Source organism: Mesocricetus auratus, unplaced genomic scaffold, assembly GCF_017639785.1.
Source record: "Mesocricetus auratus isolate SY011 unplaced genomic scaffold, BCM_Maur_2.0 Super-Scaffold_100024, whole genome shotgun sequence".
Lineage (NCBI taxonomy): Eukaryota > Metazoa > Chordata > Mammalia > Rodentia > Cricetidae > Mesocricetus > Mesocricetus auratus.
Genome location: NW_024429205.1, coordinates 23,541,914 through 23,556,503, shown reverse-complemented (window position 1 = coordinate 23,556,503; position 14,590 = coordinate 23,541,914). Strand labels below are relative to the sequence as shown.

At 48.0% G+C, this 14,590-nt stretch overlaps 1 protein-coding gene across 1 annotated transcript in view; it reads left to right on the top strand.

Annotated features, from left to right (window-relative positions):
* The window catches only part of Galnt14 (polypeptide N-acetylgalactosaminyltransferase 14), a 227,044-nt gene that overhangs the window by 195,534 nt on the left and 16,920 nt on the right, over positions 1–14,590 (top strand). Inside the window, exons 10-11 of the mRNA XM_005073577.4 lie at positions 9,276–9,402; positions 11,727–11,819. Coding sequence (XP_005073634.2) covers positions 9,276–9,402; positions 11,727–11,819 — 220 coding nt within the window. The remainder of the gene's footprint in view (positions 1–9,275; positions 9,403–11,726; positions 11,820–14,590) is intronic.

The following is a 14,590-nucleotide window of genomic DNA, read 5'->3' as shown; positions in this document are numbered from 1 at the left end:
TGTATTTCTTAAATCACTTCTCCATTAGCCATAATACATGATAGAGTGTAAACATTGTGTAAACAGTTGTACCCTACATGATTTAGGGAGAGATAGTGAGGAAAATGGCTTTCCATGTATGCTCAAGACAAACAAAACAGAGTTGTTTTCTATTTTCAATAAAATACTAATCCACGGTTGGTTGAGTCTGGGATGAGGAGGATGTAGGACAGACAACACAATGCACAAGGGATTGCTTGAAATAGTTTACATTGAATACAATGGAGCCATGCTTGAGGGGACTCTGATTATGTCAACAACAGGAGAAGGCTGAAGTGTCTGTCCATCCCAGAATTTCTGCATGCTCTCAATATGTTCACAGCTCCAGAATCAGATGTACTTTTTGGCCAGGGTGTTGAAGACTGAGCCAGATCCCCCTCTCACCCAGCCCTGTCTCCGCTTTAGAAGTCTCTGCAGATGGATTGACTTCGGGGGCCTTGTAAAAGCCACATTGTGTCTTGGTTAACCTCCCCACCTGCTGACCCTGGCACTTCATTCCCACCAAGTGTTTCTAAAATGAGCTGAGCACTTTTGATAATTATATCCACAGTTTAGGATATGAGCAGGCTTTAGGGAAATGTGGCTTTTAGATTTTTTTTCAGAGGTTGATTTGCATTAAAATTGGATACTTAAACTCCAATTTACATAACACAGGATACATGTAATATATCTACTTACTCTGAGCCCTGCCACATCTCACTTTTAGCTTTTGGTCTCCAGAGAAAAAAAAGGAATCTGCTGCCAGTCACAAGTCTGTGTGCAGCAGAGTGGGGATTGGGGGGGGGGGTCCGTATTTCTAAAAACAGGAAGCTTTGGCACACATGCAGGGAGAGTGTGGGGTTCCTGAATTTAGAACGGGGGATCTCCAAAGCACAGCAGGCACAAAGGACAGAGCTGAAAAGAGAAATGGGGTACAGACTTGCCACCACCCACCATCCTCAGAATGGAGTCTAGGCTGCCAGGCTATTCCAGGCTCAGGGGATGCGTGTGGTACAGAAGAACTCAGACTGTGAGGCCAGCCAGGAGTAAGTTTGAAGCCCATAGTTACCAGCAAGTACCCTTGAGAAAGTCACCTCACTGAACTTGTTTCTAGTGCCTGAAGGTAGAATCATTGATCTCTTAAGGTAGGGTGAGCAGCCCCCCAAAAGATATCCGTACCCCAAATACCTGGAACCCATCAGGGTGTGACCTTAAGTGACACAAAGTGTCTAGGTAATGTGATATCTTCTCATCAGTGACCTGAAGCTAGGGGATTTTACGACAGGTCTAATTTAATTTCACAGGATCTCTAAAACCAGAGAGCTTTCTTAAGCAGCAGAAAGGCAACACAAATCAGGTGCCATGCTCCAAAGGGATATTAGCAGCTGTTAGCTTGAAGATGGAAAGACAACAGGAAGTAACTTAAGGGAATTCTGAGCCATCAGCCAGCAAGGAGAAGGGAACCTAAGTCCTACAGCCCCAAGGAACTTCCGTAAACAGCTGCATGAGCTTCATGGCAGATGCTCCTTCAGAGCCTCCATGAAGGGATGTAGTCCTGCTGATGCCTCAACCATGGAAGACACTGAGTAGAGGCCCCTCCCAAGCCTTCTAAGTCTGGGATGAATCATTAAAAGCAACACAAGAAACTCATCACATCTGTCTCTCATGGGGCTGTAGGAAGACAGCCAAGTCTCTACAAGTGCTGACTGCCTTCCCTTCAGGATGCACGTGACCAGCGTCTGGTAAAGGAGGGCTGGCTGACCCTACTGAGAAACGTCAGTGCCCATGCTTCTGACTGAGCAGGGAAATGGCCTCAATGAGAAAGAAGACTCACACTTGCAGAGACACTCCTGTTCCCCAGACAAAGCAAGCTAAGGCATCTTGATTTGCAATGCCCTCTGGGCTGCTCTGCTAGAGCCCAGGACCACCTGTGATTCTCCAGGCCCCATGCCACAGGCCACCCTTTGCTGCTGCTTTTAAATGTCCCACATTTTGTCAAATAGGGACACCGGTTACTTATTTGCCATCAGAGACTGGAAAGTTAAAGGATGTCCGTAGTCACACAGCCATGGACATGTGGTTAATACTTGTCCAGAAGCAGGGACCTGGCTACAGCCTCACTTGTCCCCGATATGGGAAGGAAGGCAGTTTGGCTCTCAGATCCAAAGCTATCTTTTGTAGGCCAAAAAGATGATTTCTAGTCAAATCAGAACATTCATTAGAGGACAATGGCAATGGCTTATTTGATGTTGTTCTGTTATAGGAGAATACCATGCTGGGTGGCTTATATAGAACAGATTTATTTCTTACTATCTCAGAGAGTGCGAAGTTCAAGATTGAGAGGTCTGCATCTGGAGAAGGTCTGCTTGCTCAGTCATCCCATGGCAGAATGGAGAAGCAGGAGCATACACTATCGGCAGCAGGAATATGGAGGACCAATCCATCCTTTTATAGAAATGGATTCCTGTGATAGCAAACTCATTCCCTGGATAACAGCATTAATCCATTCGCCAGAGCCAATCCCTCATGACCCCTCAGAGCTCTTGTGATTTCTGCTGCTTTGTGTTGGACATTAAGTCTGAAGCTCATGAACTCGCTGTTTGGTCCAGTAAAAGCTAGGAAATTAAAATTACTGGATTACCTGTCACATAAGCAGACTTATGATTGACAATAGTCAGGTGAACATCTCTTTTGTCCATCACTGTCTCCATTTGTCCTCAACAGGTTTAAGTTTGAAAAGAGGTAGAATGGCAAATGTGATCTCATAAGTCACAATATGATGCTCCCCTTGAAACAAGGACCATGGAGCCAACAAGATGTCTCAGTGGGTAAAACCCTTGTCCCAGAGCCTGAGGACCCGAGTTCAATCCCCAGAAACCTGTTGTCCCCTGATGGCCTTATACATTTCATGGCATATGTGTACATGTGCAGACCCCCACACACATACACCACACCTCACCACATGCTGAATAAATAAATGAAAAATAGAACCAATGTGTATAGCTATTGGGTGAATTGGTACCCTTTACCTTTGTTAGAAATCCAGCTACAACAAAAATAGATGGGTAGACCAATGGAATTGAATTGAACACCCTGATATTAACCCATACATGTATGAGCACTGATCTTCGACAAAGAAGCTAAAAATATACAATGGAAAAAAGAAAGCATCTTCAACAAATGGTGCTGGCATAACTGGATTCTGGCATGTAGAAGACTGTGCATAGATCCATGTCTATCACCATGCACAAAACTTAAGTCCAAATGGATCAAAGATCTCAACATAAATCCAGCCACAGTGAACCTCTTAGAAGAGAAAGTGGGTGGTATCCTTGAACGAATTGGTACAGGAGACAGCTTCCTGAACATAACTCTAGTAGCACAGACACTAAGATCAACAATTAACAAATGGAACCTCCTGAAACTGAGAAGCTTCTGTAAGGCAAAGGACACAGTCAGCAAGACAAAAAGGCAGCCCACAGATTGGGAAAAGATATTCACTAACCCCATATCTGACAGAGGGCTGATCTCCAAAATTTATAAAGAACTCAAAAAGCAAGTCTCCAAAACACCAAAGGATCCAATCATAAAATGGGGTACAGAACTAAATAGAGAATTCTCAATAGAGGAGACTAAAATGGCTGAGAGACACTTGAGAAAGTGCTCAACATCCCTAGCCATCCAGGAAATGCAAATCAAAACAACCCTGAGATACTATCTCACTCCTGTCAGAATGGCTAAAATCAAACACCAATGACAGTTTATGCTGGAGAGAATGTGGGTAGAGGGGAACACTCCTCCACTGCTGGTGGGAGTGCTGACGTGTACAGCCACTTTGGAAATCAGTATGGAGATTCCTCAGGAAAATGGGAATCAATCTACCATGAGACCCAGCGATTCCACTCTTAGGCATATACCCAAAAGATGCACATTCATATAACAAGGATGTCTGTTCCACTATGTTCATAGCAGCATTATTTGTAATAGCCAGAACCTGGAAGCAACCTAGATGCCCCCAAGTGAAGAGTGGATAGAGAAAATGTGGTACATTTATATAATGGAGTACTACTCAGCAGATAAAAACAATGGAATCTTGAAATTTGCAGGCAAATGGATGGCACTAGAAGAAACCATCCTGAGTGAGGTAACCCAGTCACAAAAAGAGAAACATGGTATGTACTCACTCATTTATGGATTTTAGACGTGGATCAGGGGAGTGCCAGCCTACAATCCCACTGCCAAAGAGTCTAGGAAACAGAACATTCATCCAGCAACTGATGAAAGCAGAGGCAGATACCCACAGACAAACACTGAACTGAACTAGAATCCAGTGTCAGAAAGAGAGAACTGATGGGCAAAGGAGTTAGGAGTGGGCTAGTTTAACCCACAGAAACAGTTGACCTGAACAAGGGGGAGCTCTTGGACTCCAGATTGATGGCTGTGTGGAAAGCATGTGACTGACCCAGACCCCCTGAATGTGGGTGTCAGTGAGGAGGCCTAGGTAATCTATGGGGCCTTGGGTAGTATTTATTCCTGGTGTACAAATAGACTTTGAGTGCCCATCCCACAATGAGGGATGTTCTCTCAGCCTGGACTTTTGGGGGAGGGCCTAGGCTCTGCCCTGGATGAAATGACAGTTACTGGAGATCCACCCTGGAGGGCCTCACCCTCCTTGGGGATCGGAGTGGAGATTGGGTGGGGGACTGGGGGACCTGGTGGGGAGGGAGAGAGAGGAGGGGAGGGAGAGGGAGCTAGGATTGACATGTGAAACAAGATTGTTTCTAACCTAAATTAAAGAAAATAGTATTTGTCACATTTAATCCTTGTGGAATAAAAGCAAATATGTTCATTAAAAAAAATCTAGCTACACAATGAAGCCAGAACCTTGAGCAGGGATTGTGTGCTTTCTGGGAAAAGAACTACGCACTGTCCCCTGAATCCTTACCCACCACTCACAGGGTCATCAGATGGATGTTGTTTCTAATGAAAGGTGAGGCTTCTAGGAGGTGGGAAAAACAGTTGATGGGTTGATGAGGAGATGGAAGACAAGAGAATGAAAGGCAGGCCATGAGGGCAATTTGCTCTCAAGCATTAATCTGAAGTTCAAAAACTAAGATTCCCATCATAGTGCCCCCAGTGAGGATGGAGTAATTACACATCTCCCTGCCTGGAATGCAGATCTAGTCTGTGTGACATTCATCACCAGGGAGATGGTGCAGGGGGTGACTGAGTGAGAACCCCTGCAGGCTTCTATCCAAACACTCTGGCTCATTCCAATCTCACTGGAGAGATGATAGCACTGTGTGAGTACAAGCCTGGAGAGCAAGGCTCTGAGACTGTGGCTTCACACCTCAGCCTCTGTGGTCCTGGCACTCCCCCAAGCCCTCCGAGGGTGGCTCAGGATCCGGCTGTCTTCCCCCCTCCAAGGGCTCTCACAAAACTGCTAACCAAGCAGGCCTGGTGTGTGAGCGTGAGAGCTGCTCATCCTTCTGAAGTCATGGTACAGATAAATACAGGCTCTTTGTACATCCTGGATTTAAAGGATTCCACAGAGTGGTGCTTACAAGTCATTACACCAGCCTGGAAACTCCACACTCTGCCCCTCAGATGGCCTTTTGATCCAAGCGACAATACAGGGACCCATGGTAGGTCACATGTCTTCCAAAACTCCAGTTTACAACCATCTCAGCTTGAGTTTGAGAAACCTAACTCATCCCGGGCCAAGACTCCTCTGGCCTGAAGGAGGGCTAAGTATGGCAGGGTTGGATGTGTGACTTGATGAGGCAGAAATGGCATGGGTGATTACGTATGTGTTCGCTACGTGACCTACTTTGTGGGTGCCCTGAAGTCAGAATCTGTATCTGCGGGTGCTCAGCTCTGAGGAAGAGAGCTGTCCAGATAAGAACTCTGAGTCTGGAGTTGGGAAAAGGCTATCAGTTCCCAGTGTCCTGCTGTCAGCTGCCCTAGCAGAGCCTCGTTGGCAAACAAGAGCATCAATAAGCACTGAGTGGGGTCATTATGAAGATGGATAAGAACCTGCCTGGCCATGGGAGCACAGGAAGGGGTCATTGTCTCCTGTGACTAAGGAGACTGAAATGGAGGACGATGGGCTTAGAGGAGGGCAGAAGGCAGGGACTGCGGATGGTGCTGAGAGATGTAGACGGTGGCTTGTGTGTCTCTGTGAAGCGTCAGCCATCCCTGAAGTGGATCCCTGCATCCTGAAGTCGGGATGGGGCTGCTGGCATGGACATGAGTCCTCAGTGCCATTGAGTGGGCCCTGGAATCAGATGATGAAGCATTCAGTGTTGGAAAGACATTCAGTGACAGTGTCACTGAGGAAGGGACAAGGAGGAGAACAAAGGGCCAGGTGATGGCACTATTTAAGATGGGAGACTACATGACTGGTGGAAGTTAGAGTTTTTAATTTCTGCGAAGAGACACCATGGCCACAGCTACTCTTATAAGTGGAAACTTTTAATTGAGGTGTAGTCCATTTTCATCATGGCAGGGAGCATAGTGGCATGCAGGCAGACATGGTACTGAGAGTCCTACATCTTGCAGGCAACAGGAAGTCTACTGCCACACGGGGCAGTATTCTGGGCATAGGAAACCTCAAAGCTCAGCCCACAGTGTCACACTTCCTCTAACATGGTCACACCCACTCCCACAAAGCCACATCCCCTCATAGTGCCACTGCCTGAGAGATTATGGAGGCTGATTACATTCAAACCACCACAGCAGGGGCTAGTGGACTCTGAAGCAAAAAGCTGGCCAGAGGGACTGCAGGGAGAGGGATAGCTGATAGGGTGGGGGATGGGATCGAGATTGCAGGGATTTGCTTTTCAAATGTGAGGGGCATATGTCTCATCTGAATACACGGAAAAGAATCTGAGAAGCGTCTGTCTGTGTGGAGAAAAGCTAGCACAAAGTGTGTATCTTATATCCAGTAAGCCAGCCCATCATCTCATGTGCTGGGCTCTATAGAGGTCTCCTTTTCAGAAAGTGGAGCAGACCCTTCTTGGGGTCCCTGGGGAAGAGTTGATGGAAGAACATACCAAAAAGAAGACCCGCTCACACATGGAATGGACAGGATCCCACGTCTGACCTCTGAGGTCTCTTGTAGCGTCTGATCAAGATGTGGGCTACAGGCAGCTGGCTTAGCTACACCTTGCTTAGTGACTCATAAACACCAGGCTCAGTGACCTAGCCAAAATGCCAGTTCTCTACAGCTGGGACCTCTGAGACACAAAGTCTCAGGTATTAAGTTAATAAGCTCCAGAGTCTCTTGTAGTGCTGGCAGACTGACCAAAAAGCAGGAAGTGGCCTGTGAAGAAGCACCCCCAGGTGGGTGATGTCATTAGTGTCTGAGTTTTCCAGAGATTGCCTTCCCAAGGGTGTCTCCTAATCGATGTCCTTGAGTCTCTGGTAGTGCTCAATTCACAGCCGCTCTCATTTGATGCTGACAGCAGTTCTGTGGAGGACTTTGATGGTCTTGGTTTAACTCACAACGAGATCGAGGTCGAGATCAAGCCTTACCAAGCTGAAGCCCACTTTCCCCAGTCTGCATCTAATAGGTTACTACAGACTTAGTAGACAAAGCCAAGTTCTTCTGTGTCTTCTCTCTGTTTTATTTGGGGGGGGGGTAGGGGTAGCCTGGCTGGGAGGGGCAAGCAGAGCTGCAGGTATTGAAATGGTGGAGTAGACTTGGTGTAAAGGGAGTCCTGCCTGTGACACAGGGACAGAAGGGAGCAAGAAAGGGCAGAGAGGAGAAGGTGAGAGCAGAGAAAGGGAGGGCGAATCCCAGCCTGGGTGCCTGCTCTGAGAGCTGGTGTGGTGGAGATACGGCAGGAGACAGAAGGAAAGCGGAAGAGAGAGGCCATCTGAGGTCAACTGGGGAGGCTGAAACGTGGGACCCAGACTTCGGAAGGTGTGATGCCGCATGATGGAAAGACCCTGGAGCACCCACACCCCAGTTCTCTGTCTCTGGACTAGGGCTGCTTCACAGGGGCAGAGTATGGGTATTCAAGAGTGTGCCTTCAAGTGTGGGTATTTTGTCTCTCTTGGGAGCCTGCCCCAGACCTTCAGTGCAGAAGCATGGGCCAGACAGGAAGCCCCACAAATTAGAAATTGCCTTTTCTCCCCTTTCTACCACTGATGTGCCCAGTAGGGTGTGGGATGGGAGAGGGACCTTGGGTAGACTCAGTAAGGGGTAGGGTACATTGTGTATAAAGAATCTTACATCAGCCATACAACCACCTTAGATGCCTTTCAGTATCACCACACACGGGCAGTTTCAAACAGTGGCAGTAATAAAGTATTTCCCTGTCCTTTCTGCTACTACTACCAACTCCCTGATTCCCTTGGGCTAAAGTTAGGACAAAAATCTGGCCCGGAGCCTACTCTGAGTAGCTCCAACAGAAAAAAAAATGCACTAACTGCAGCCTTCTCTAACTCCATCCCATCCACTCAGCAGCAAATAGGAAGAGATAGATGTATGTGTGAAACTCCACCCTGGGGAGCATCCTCAGTAACTCCGATTATTACTCAGACCCTGTCTTCCTGACCTAGACTCAATTGGCTCATATTTACCCAGTGGGAGAATGTCAGGTTTGGTATGGGCCAGGTGCCTTCTGCTGCATCTTTGAGATGGTGTTTTCTACCTCATCTGAATCTGCTCCCAACAGATGTCTGGTCCCTAGCTCAGGATATTATTCTGTGGTCTCAAATGAATCCCTAAGTCCTCCCTCTCTCCCCCTCCTCCATTTATTTGATTGGGAGTGTGCATTGTATGTGTGCCACAGCGTTCCTGTGGAGGTCAAAAGACAGCTCGTGGGAATCCATTCTTTCACTCCGTCGTGTTGGTTCTGTAGACTTAACTCGGGTCTTCAGGCTTGGTAGCCAGTGCCTTTGCTGGTTGAGCTGCCAGTCTTCACTTTCATCTGTGTTCCAAACATTTGCGATCATACAGAGCAACTATGACCAAATTTCCACACTGAAGGCTTTTTCTATATCATATCCCTAACAAGCCTTCATTTATCTCCCAAAACATCGCACTGGGGTCCCCACATCTCCGTGTTGTTCAGTGAGTTGTTCTAGGTCCACTCTTCATGGTGTTGAGACTGATATTTAGATGTGCTCCCAAACAATGGAACACACAGCCTAATTGTAGGAGTTGGTCTTAGATGCCTCAGACCCAGTTTTTTAAATCAAGTATAGAAAGATTGGCAAGTAATGGGAGGAATGTGAATGTCTTGCAGAAATCTCCTTCCGAGTCTGGATGTGTGGAGGCAGCCTGGAGATCATCCCCTGCAGCCGGGTGGGGCACGTTTTCAGGAAAAAGCACCCGTATGTGTTCCCTGATGGAAACGCCAACACATACATAAAGTAAGTGCATGCTGAGGCCCATTCTGCAAGGCAATGGAGGACAAGGGTTTGCAACCGATTCTGAGCTCTGCTAGGCGGTCTGAGTGTCCTGGATGATGAATGAGCTGCATGCCTGCAATTTGGACTTAGCCTGAACAATTGGCATTAGAGCCACGCCTTCCTTAGCCAAGATTTGAGAAGCCCCACCAAGCCCACCCACACCCACCTCATTCCCTAGAACCTCAGGAATTAAAGTGCCTGGTTAGATGCATCCTGCAGGGCTTTGCCTCTGGGCATTTGGGAAAGGGATGGGAAACAGCTGGGCCACTCAGGAAATGATCCCGGGAAGAGGCAAGAAATGGAAATCACTGGAGAGTACAGCATTTTCCTGCTCAAGGACCTCCTGGTAGACTAGAAGAATCCAGAGGGGCATTTCTGATAATCCAGCTCTATGGAGTCTCCTCTCAATCAACACCCCTAGAACCTAGACACAGATCAATGACTTCTTGCCTGTCTTTCTCTCTCCCTGTCCTTCATCTATCTCCTTCTAGATTGTTTTCCTCGTTAGTTTTCTCTTGTCAAAATATTCATGCATGTCTATTTTTCTTAGGATTTAAAAAAATTACATGTATATGCAAGGAGGGCGAAGGTGCCCTTGTGAATGCTGCCTTTAGTGGCCAGAAGAGAGCTGAAGGCACAGGCAGTTGGTATGCCACCTAATGTGGATACTAAGGACCAATCACGTTTGAGTCCTTTGCGGGAGCAGTGCGCTCTTAAATGCCACGTTCCTGCTCTAGCCTCTGACTGTCTTAGAATATTTTTCCCTATCTTCCGTTGCTTACTTTGATCTTCTTGTCTCCTGACACCCAGTTGCTTCACTCATCCACCTAATTAATCTCCTTTCCTTTTTTCTCCCCCTACTGTTGGGTATTGGGGAGGGGGCTTCACATCCTTTGATTTTTGACTTACTTAGTTATGGTGTTCTTTCACGACTTATCACACACGTGAATAGGTGTGTGTGTCATATCCTGACACAGCTGGCTCAGGAGACGTGGGTTTGAACAGTGGTGGCATTCTGCATCTTGCAAAGCAGGTTGGGCAAGGAAAGGAGACGGGAAGGCAGCAGGGTAGGGACCATCAGGGAAACAAGGACTGAGCCACCTTTGTCGCTATAAAAGTAGCCAGGGATATCTGGCATATAACAAATCAGGCATGGCTGTGCAGGAGCCAGAGCCTTCAGCCTGATGTGGGGCTGGCTGGGAAGCAGGGTCCTGGGGCCTCAGATGTCTATCCTACCTGAGATTGGCCTTTGGCCAGTAAGCATCCTTGCAGGCCAGTGGTGGGCCATTCTGGTTAGAGACAGGAGGCACAGTGTTCGTAAAGCAGCTTCTAGCCTGCAGGTAGTGAAGCCACTTGCAGGGGCTGGCAAGGTGGCCTTAGCTCCTTCCAGTGCCCGCACCCCAATTGCCTGTAATTACCCCTCTCCTTTCAGATCCCAGCTCAGAAGGCCTTGCCATGCTCCTCTGTCAAATGTCTGTGCTCTACAGTAGATCTAAGAACCTGGAGGAGCAAGCTGCTTTTAGTTAGACCCACCTTCCTTCACTTTCTCCTGTGTGCTTCTGAAGCCCAGACTACCAGCCCTTATTATTTTCTGATCTCTCTCCTCTTGATTTCAGGGATCTTCCTAGACCCTCCCCCCCCCACTACTGAATGATGACAATCATCCCCTCTTCCTCTGTCTCCCCTTCTTCTATGGTTACCTTTGGGGGTGGACTCAAGCAGATATCTGATGAAAAGCCTAATGTACTGGCAAAGTAATGAAAGAGGTGTCCTGATTGCTAATTACTTACATGGGACCGTTGCTTGCACCATGTGTGCCTTAGCAATGTGACCTTACTCTTGGGGTGCTGAGAACTCAACACGTCCCCTGTGGGAAAGTGGAGCTCTTAGAGCAAGAGCTCACTAACCAAGTAGACCCAGAAGTCAACTGGTCCTCACAAACCCCTCTTTTGTACTCAAGAGTGACAGGCAGCAAATGGACACACCTACTTTTCCTGGCACTTTTCTGCTTCTTTGAGAGTAAGCAAAGTTCAGCTTCTGATGTGATTTTTTTTTCTGATCTGTACCTTTTGGGAAAAGATTGTAGGTAGCACCAAAGTCTTGTGTCTTGGGGGTGCCTTTGAAGATGGGGACACTTGCTTGTGCTCTGTATTCTAGAAACATGGACATGAGCACCTCTTTCCTGGTGGCTGCTACCAACTTTGCCCTCATGTGTGTATTTCACCTGGAAATGTGCACAGATAATTCCCAGATGAGCCCCCTTTTGAGATACCTTATCTCCCTAGGAACACCAAGCGGACAGCTGAAGTATGGATGGATGAATACAAACAGTACTACTATGCAGCCCGGCCTTTCGCCCTGGAGAGACCCTTTGGAAAGTAAGTGCGCACCGACTGAGGAGAACCAAGAACTGAGGACCTCATCTCATGGGCCCATTACTTTACCTGTCTCTGGAGCCACTAAGTGCCTCCAGGCTTCAGCCACTCTGATCTCAGATCTCTTTATGTTCTACCCTGTTCTGGGTATGCACGGCTTTTTGTCAGCTCTCCTGTGACTCCGTTCCTAGATGACTGCTCTAAGAGAGGGAACTGAGCATAGGTAGATGGATAGCTGTTTGCAGAAAGGTAGCATGAGTTACTGGTCCCTCTGGGTCGTTAATTCCTTCCTCGACTTCTTTGTTCCTTTCCAAGCTTAAGCTCCGCTCCTTCCTTAGAGGGGGAATGCATGCTCACATATCCTCTTCAGCAATAGTCAAGCTTCGTGGGCGCACACTAGGTACTGCTCCATGCAGAGTCTCTTTAATCTTCCCTAAGCTCTGAGAGTTGCAGTTACCTAGCCCTGCTCGATGGGTAAGGAGACTGGGATCTATGCAGAGGAGAGCACAGATTACAGCTGAAGGCTCACAACACAATGCTTCCCAAATTATATGACCTTGCACTTACCAGACCCAAGCTGGCTGGAGTAAGGAAAACATTTCAATTTCCCTTAGTTATCATTTGTGTTCCTTGGGGAGTGGGAGGAGCAAGCATTTTGTCCTACTAGTTCCACTCACTCATCATATAAGTCTAATGAGCAGATGGTCTTTTGAACCCTAACCTAAGGTTGAGTTCATGCCTGTACCAAAGGGTTGGATGGGAGTCAGGCAAAGTGATTGGCACCTCTGACATCACAGTCCAGGCCCGCCCTCCAGTTTGCTTACTCCGCCTCTCCAGAGGCATTGAATCTTGTCCACAGCAGAATTGTTATGTCCACTGATGAAGTCTCATTAGCCCATTTCTTCATTCACTTACCTCTCTAGGTGGGAACCCTTCCTCTCTCACTTAAAGACAGACCGCAGAAAGTTCGGTCCTACACACACACACACACTGCTTTTATGTGTCTCCCTCCCCTGCACACAGGCTTCTGGGCAGCCTTACAGAATTTCAGATGCTCCCACTGATGGTACTTCATGGCCATGTTGTCAGCAACGTCACATGACCTCCCCTGGCCCTGCTCTTTCCTAACCAGCTCAGACCCACCGCTTCTATTAACCTGCTTCACTCCCTCCCCACCCTATGAGCCTACCACCCCCTTTCTCTTGCACAGATGACATCTAGTTTATGGATGAAATAGACAATATTGATTTCCCAAGACAAATCGACCCATTAGCCTGGCCACAACTGTACCATCCTTCTCGCTCTCCTTTGTCTCTGTGGACAGGTGTGCTTCCTGTGTCAGTAAGCCAGCCCTCTTCATTCATGCCTGCATTCGTTCATAAACCAGCATTTTATCACATTCCCACCATCTGCATCCATCTCCCCCAGCCTGCTGGTGCAGGGCCCCTCAAACTTTAATGAGCACACAGATCTCCCAGGGAGCATGTTAAAATGTGGAATCTGATTCCTGAGGTCTGTGTTTCTAATAAGCTCCCACGTGACCCTGCACTGCTGCCGGAGAATCCTAATTTGGGGAACAAGTTTCCATGTTTCGGTTCCCAAACTAACCTGTCAGTGGAATTACCTGCAGATCCTCGAAGCCCCAGCTGCCTGAGCTCAGTCTCTAGAGGGCCGGTTTTCTTGGCTTTCAAATGAGTAGCGGCTCCAGCATTGCAGACAGGGGCACGTGCCCATATCCAGGCACTTCCTCCCTCCACCTCCTGGGTTCACCTCTTCCATGTTTGCGTCTACTGCTTGACTTAAAAGAGAGGGGGTGAAAGAAAATACACCATAAAAACCTACTTGGAAGGCAGCATTGCTCACCATCTCTATGCCTGTCCAGAACCGAGCATCGTGATGTAGTGGTCCACCTGTGCTGCCTCTCCCAGGCCTGCAGCTCTTCCCACCATGCTTAGCCCAACCCACCTCCCCACCCCCGCCGTGCCCCTGGCCCCTAGGCTTCCAGTCATTTCCATTGTTCCTGGATCCTACATCTCCCATCCTAACTCCATGCCCAGTTTCTTCTCCCCACCCTTGGTCATTCTCTGAGGCTCCGTCCCAAGTCTTCTTTTCACCAGATATCCTCCTGGTGATGCTGCCACGGCTACTCACCGCCCTGTTTCTAACTGCAGCCTTTCCTTACGCATACATATCAAATGGCCACTCCTCCCTGGATGCCTCCCAGACACCTCCAGTGTAACAGGTCCTAAGCTAAACTCGTTTTGTTCCTGAATCTGTCACTCATCCCGTGTTCCCCATCCAACCCCACAAGCAGTCTTTCCTGCACCATATGAGCCAAGTCACAAGTCTGGGTATCACACTAGCTCCCCTTCCTTGACTTATCTGAGTGATCACCACGTCCTGATGCTGCTGCTTCGTTCAAACCCCGAGAACCCAGGCTCTTTCTGAACACAGCACAGCAAGCATGCAAAAAACATGACATGTTTGTCCCCTGGGAGCTGTGAGGTCTGGTGAGGGAGTGTGCTATGTGCCTTAGGGATGTTTGAGGCTGGCAGTAAAGCTCAGTGGTAGAGCAGTTGGCCAGTGTGCATGAGGTTTGAGTCCCAGCACAAGAGAGGGGAAAACTGGAAGAAGAGGAAGAGAAATGGTTTGAGCAAAGTCTTGGGAAGAAAAAGGGGTGGGAGGAAGGGGGCTGGACAGGAGGCAGAGCTACTGCTATTGGCTGCCCACAGAGGACAAGGTTTGACTAGTCCTTAGGTAGAGTGAAGGAAAAG